This window comes from Fukomys damarensis, unplaced genomic scaffold, assembly GCF_012274545.1.
Source record: "Fukomys damarensis isolate Sample0158 unplaced genomic scaffold, DMR_v1.0_HiC HiC_scaffold_39, whole genome shotgun sequence".
NCBI classification, from domain to species: domain Eukaryota; kingdom Metazoa; phylum Chordata; class Mammalia; order Rodentia; family Bathyergidae; genus Fukomys; species Fukomys damarensis.
In genome coordinates, this window is record NW_022900951.1 from 127,701,150 (window position 1) to 127,707,261 (window position 6,112).

A 6,112-nucleotide genomic window follows, 5' to 3' on the forward strand; every position below is an offset into this window, starting at 1 on the left:
CCCCTCCATGTGCGCTGGCCGTTCCCAGCCGTGCCGCCGCTCACCTGGACCCTGGCCAGTGGCGTCGTCATGGGCCTGGTGGGCACCTACAGCTGCTTCTGGACCAGTGAGTGGCCCATGGCCAAGACACAGTCTGACCGGTGTCTCCACGCTGGCCAGAGCTGGAGCTTGGGGTTGGGGACAGCGTTGACCCATCCCGGAGGAAGACCGACCCCCCTTGTCCCCTCAGAGTATATGAACCACCTCATGGTCCATAACAAGGAGGTGCTGTACGAGCTCATCGAGAACCGAAGCCCCACCACGCCCCTCATCACCGTTTCCAACCACCAATCCTGCATGGACGACCCTCACCTCTGGGGTACTTGGGCCGAGTGCTGGGCACGGGGTTGCAGAGAAGGAAGCCAGGAGGGCCGGGCCAGGCAAACAATACCAGCACAAATTACTGCCCCCTGGGCCCCTTGTACAGCCCTGGCATTCCTGAGTCTGAGATGCTCCGCCTCTGGGGGAACGAATTGCATTTGTGGTCCCTTGGGCATCCCCTGGGGTCTTGGAAATAAAAAAGGAACAAGAAAGTGGCTATAGGGCAAGGCTGAGGCAGGAAGATTGCCGTGAGTGAGGCCAGCCTGGGCTTCATAGTGAGACCCTGTCTCAAAGAACAAACGAGAAGAATGGAAGTTGTCAGGATGTACCAAGGAGGGAGGTGGCTCCCACTCCTTGATGAGTAAGATATATGGGTAGGGGAAGCTAGAAGATGCTACTAACATGAGGTGACCAAGAACACATTCTGAAGGAAGGTGAGTCAGGCATGAAGCCTCTTCTCTCCTTACCTAGGGATCCTGAAGCTCCGCCACATCTGGAACCTGAAGCTCATGCGCTGGTGAGCAGGCCCTGCCCACTGGCCTTGCCCAGGTTTACCCCCCCCACCAGGTGGCAGCTGCAGTCAGACCTGGGTGGTAGTGGTGACCCGGCCTGTCCTTGCCCCAGGACCCCAGCGGCGGCGGACATCTGCTTCACCAAGGAGCTGCACTCGCGCTTCTTCAGTCTGGGCAAGTGTGTGCCTGTGTGCCGAGGTGAGCTGTGCCTGCGGTGTCCAGGCTCCCGGGGGTGGGGATGCTGCACTTCGTTCTTGTCTCTGAGTGGCCTGTGTACGACAGGCTGTCTGCCAGCCGGGTTGGTATTGCATGGCATGGAGGTGACCAGAGCTGCCGAGGTGGGAGTGCTTTGGGGATCAGGAGTGTGAGGCCCTGGTGTGAGGACTCAGGGAGGTCAGTGGGCGCCTCACTTGTGGCAGTTGGTGTCACCTGCCTGAGATAGCAGTAGCGTGCATTACAAGCGTAGCGGGTTTTGCTTCTGGGAGAACAGACAGGCTAGTGGGGGGACAGGTCTGAGGTCAAGTGGTCCCTGTTAGCACTCATGAACTCCCTGAGGGAGGGACCTTTGTTTTGTCTTGTTTTATTTTATTTGGTACAGGGGATCGAACTCGGGTCCTTGTGCTTGTGAGGCAGGCAGCAGAACCACTGAGCTAATACATCCCTGGCCCTGTTTTGTCTTATTTTAGATTTTTGAGACAGGGTTTCACTGTGTAGCCCAGGCTGGCCTTAAACTTGCAGTGATCCTCCTGCCTCAGCCTCTTTCCTGAGGGCTGCAGTGATAGGTAGACCAAGGGAAGGCCATTTTAATCCCCATTCTCCAGATTGAGCTGTGAGAGTTTAAGCGGCTGGCCAGGTAACACAAGGTGAGAGGTGGCAAAGCTATAGTTCAAATCCAGATTGCTCTCTCCTCTGGGGAAGCAGAGAGGAAGGGAAAGGTGTTGGGCACACAGGTGCCAGGTACTGGAGAGGCAGGAAACAGAGGCTGTAGGAAGAATGGGGAGGTTCTGGAATAATCTTGTTAAGAATTTTGGACTCTTATCCAGGTGTAGTAGCATACACCTGTCACCCCAGCCTCTGGGACCCTGAGGCAGGAGGATCACTATCAGTTTGAGGCCCATTTGGGCTGCGTAGTGAGATGTTGTCTCAAAAAACTAAAAAACAAAATAAGAACCAACATGGATTATGTAAAGGTGCAAATTTCCAATGATGAATGTCATTACATTGTATACCTTAAATGTACCAATAAAATTATTTAATAAAAAAACCCTAAAAAACAACAACAAAAAACTGGGATTCAGCTGCAAACACAGAGCTGAGAGTCCAGAGGGAGTGTGGAAAGAGCAGAAGTCCTGGATGGCTCCTCTGAGCACAGAGGGAGAAGTCACCAAGGTGGCAGAGAATGACAGCTAGAGAGAAAAGTGAACCAGGGGCCTGTGCAGCATTGATGCCATTGGTGACCCTAGAGAAGCCATTTCCATGGACTGATGGCCACGAGAAGTGGCCTTCTGTGGCCCAGGAGGGCTGGTGGCACAGCAGTGAGGGACAGTAGGAGTGGTTAGTCTTCTTCTAGGGTTGCTTGTGAGGGAGAAGAGGGAGGAGAAAGGAACCAAAGGACGTAGGAAGTCAAGGGGGTTGTTTATTATTTCCCATTGGCCAAAGTAAAATATGGCAAATCCTCGTATAGCCAGGTGTGGTGGTGCACACCTGTAACCCCAGCACTCTGAGAGGCAAGTTTGAGCCCAGCCTGGGCAATTTAGCAAGACTCTGCCTCAAAAAAAGACAAAAAAAACCAAAAACCAAAAGCTTGAGTATGTAGCTCAGTGTGAAGGCCCTGGTCCAGTACCACAAACACACACACACACACACACAAAGAAGAGAAGAAAAGAAGGGCTGGGGATTTAGCTCAGTGGTTTCAGCGCCTGCCTCACAAGCACAAGGTTCGATCCCTGGTACTTAAAAAAAAGAGAGAGAGAGAAGAAAAGAAAAAGAAAGTGCAACTTTAATCCCAAGCACCAGCAGGGAAAGAGCGGCAGGGACAAGTTACTGATCATGCACATGTGACCTGCCCAAAGCTTTAATTACAGGGCTGGGTACGCAGGACATACTCAGCATGCCTTGCCCTTCCCTGTCCCTGAGCCCATGCTCTGGGACGTGACAGTCCAGTGCATGGGGGCTTGGCGCAAGTGATGCTGAGTAGACCCAGCATTGGCAAAAGCTACTTGTACATCCTGGTGCTAAACTCTGGATGGGCACTGGCAGAGAAAGAGCCGCACCCACCATGAGCACCTGCTGCAGACCACAACCCCAAGCAGGAGACCCCGTGCATGCCCAGCCTCTAGGTCCCAGCTTCAGCTGTAATGAGACCAATATATCCCTGATTAGAATCGGCCTTACAGAGAATAGGGTAAGAGGCTGCTGTTAGTGCACTGGCCACAGGTGGTCCCAGTGTATCTGCTGTGTCTCCCTGCTTTATTTTATTTTTTGAGGCGTTGTTTTTGTTTTTTGTTCTTGTGAGACAGGATGTCACTATGTAGGTCAAAACAGGCTGGCCTCAAACTCACAACAATCCTCCTCCCTCAGAGTGCTGGGATTACAGGTATGCCCCACCACGCTTGGCTTTATTTTTGGTGGGTTTTTGTTGTTGTTTGTTTTTTGGTACCGGGGATCAAACTTGGGACCTTGTGCTTGCAAGGCAGGCAGCAGCACCACTGAGCTAAATCCCCGGCCCTATTTTTGGTGTTTTGAGACAGGGCCTCACTGTTTAGCTCAGGTTGTCCTTGAATTCAGCTATCCTCCTGCTTGAGCCTCCTGAGGGCTGGGGTGACAGGCGTGCACCACAATGCTAGCTGATAAGTTATTGTTCAATTCCCAAGTCAAAGGCCATGGTGGCCAGGGTGGAGCAGGCCCTGGCACAGTCACCTGGTCATCACAGGGTGTCTGTGTAAGGTGCAATGGACATGAAGAGTCCTGGAGTGCCACCTCTGTCCCAGCACAGGACGTGTGTGTCTGGGTGAAGGGTGTGCAGGGTGAAGACTGACGGGGACAGGTCCTTCTCTGCAGGAGATGGCGTCTACCAGCGGGGCATGGACTTCATCCTAGACAAGCTCAACCACGGCGACTGGGTGCACATCTTCCCGGAAGGTGGGTGGGGCTGCAGGGGTTGGGCTGTGGGGACCCTGGGCCTGGCCTCACTGCACTTCCTCTGCAGGGAAGGTGAACATGAGCTCTGAGTTCCTGCGCTTCAAGTGGGGTGAGCCAGGCGTGTGGGAAGCAGGGGCTGGGGCTAGGCAGTGACTCGAGGGTTACCCAGCAAGTGGATCTGACTGGGGGCTGGTAGCGTGACCCTGACTAGGGGTGGGCAGGGCAGCTGGGCAAAGCCCATGCCAGCCCTTCTGCCACTCCCCTGGCAGGAATCGGGCGCCTGATTGCTGAGTGTCATCTGAACCCCATCATCCTGCCACTGTGGCATGTCGGTGAGCCCGGGTGACAGGCGAGGGGCTCCCTGGGAGGAGCATGGGGGTTCTGCTGGGCCACCCAGGCCCTCTATTCCCAGGCCATCTGTGGCTCCAAAGCAACGTGTGGCCTTCTGTGTCCTGTGCTGCAGGAATGAATGACGTCCTTCCTAACAGCCCACCCTACTTCCCTCGCTTCGGACAGGTAGGACACTGCCACTACTTATGTCCATCTGTCTGCTGCCTGCCTGCCTGCCTGCCGTATATGTCCCAGTCCATTCTTCAGAGGACCAGGGTGGAGATCTGGCCCCAGAGCCTTTGGAATGAGGGGCAGGGACAGGCCTCGGGGTCAGAATGGGACAGGTCATCTCGAATGGGTTCCAGCACTACAATAGCTTAATTCATTTGGTTTATTGAGACAGGATCTCACTGTGTTGCCCAGGCTGACCTTGAAATCAGGGAGGTCCTCGTACCTCAGCCTCCCCAGTGCTGGGATTACAGGTGTGCACCACCACACCCATTCCCAGCTGCTTGTTTTTTTGTTTTAGTTTTTTTGGTACAAGGATTGAACTCAGGACCTTGCACTTGCCAGGCAGGCACTGTACTGCTGAGCTCCATCCCCAGCCCTCCAGCTGCTTGTTTTGTTTTGTTTTGGTACCAGGGATTGAACTCAAGTCCTTCCTCTTGAGAGGCAGGCAGCGGAACCACTGAGCTAAATCTCCGGCTCCTGGCTGCTTGTTTTAAAGGGGGAGACCATGCGGGGGCTGGGAGGGAGGACTCAGCTCTGGCTCCAGGGTGGCAAGGGCAGGGACAGCGATGGCTCCCTGCTCCCTGTCGTCCAGCAGCCGCCTCCCTCCACAGAAAATCACTGTGCTCATCGGGAAGCCCTTCAGTGCGCTGCCCATGCTCGAGCGGCTCCGGGCGGAGAACAAGTCAGCTGTGAGTTTCCCCCCAGCCCCTTGGTCTGCCAGGGTGCCACCCGAGGTCCCCATGTCCAGGCCAGCCCGGTCCTCGCCCCCAGGTGGAGATGCGCAAGGCCCTGACTGACTTCATCCAGGAAGAGTTCCAGCGCCTCAAGAGCCAGGCTGAGCAGCTGCACAGCCACCTGCAGCTGCAGAGTTAGGCCCAAGCCCGGCCACTGGCAGCACAGTCAGTGTGCTGGGCTTGGGGTGGTTCCAGGTTGGCATAGACCCTGTCTGGTGCCTGCTTCCAGCTGGTGCTGCAGCCCAAGGAAGGGCTCTGTGCTGCTGGCCCCTGGGCCATGAAGCCAGAGGAGGCTGAGACAGGGCTATTCCCAGGGCTGGCATTGGGAGGGCAACCCCTGAGGCCATCTAGCCTGGCTCTCCCTGCCCACTTGCCAGTCCAGAAGCTGCTTACCACCTCCTCAGGGATGCCTGTTGCCATGTCTTCCTTCCCTTTTTTTGAGACAAGGTTTTGCTCTGTAGTTCAGGCCAGTATGAACTCACTTTGTAGCCCAGTAGCCTGGCACTTGTAGCAATCTTCCTGCCTCTGCCTCTGAGTGCTGGAATGTCAGGTATGTGCTACCAGGCCCAGCTCCCGTGTCTTCCTTCTTGAAGTCCAGATTCCTCACTCTTGGCCCTGGCCCCAGGCAGGGTGTCCACAGTGGCCTGCAGGCTGCAAGAGCAGAAGATTAGCCCATCCAGTTTTGCCTGAGTGAGCCTTGCCTGCCCTGTGCAGGGCCACTGACTGTCACCCTTCCTGCTCTCGAAGCCCTCCTGGCCCGGGTCAGGATTTCTCTTTAAACAATAAAGCATTTGTGTTGTGCCA

General features: G+C 55.2%; 1 protein-coding gene across 1 annotated transcript; it reads left to right on the top strand.

The window, feature by feature from the left end:
* Positions 1–6: 6 nt before the first annotated feature.
* Taz (tafazzin) lies at positions 7–6,112 on the top strand (the record flags this gene model as incomplete). The annotated part of the gene is made up of 10 exons (XM_010638815.2): positions 7–106; positions 230–358; positions 832–877; positions 985–1,070; positions 3,933–4,013; positions 4,081–4,122; positions 4,283–4,345; positions 4,477–4,529; positions 5,186–5,263; positions 5,346–6,112. Coding segments are annotated over 10 exons (780 nt in total), but the record flags the coding sequence as incomplete, so codon positions are not given.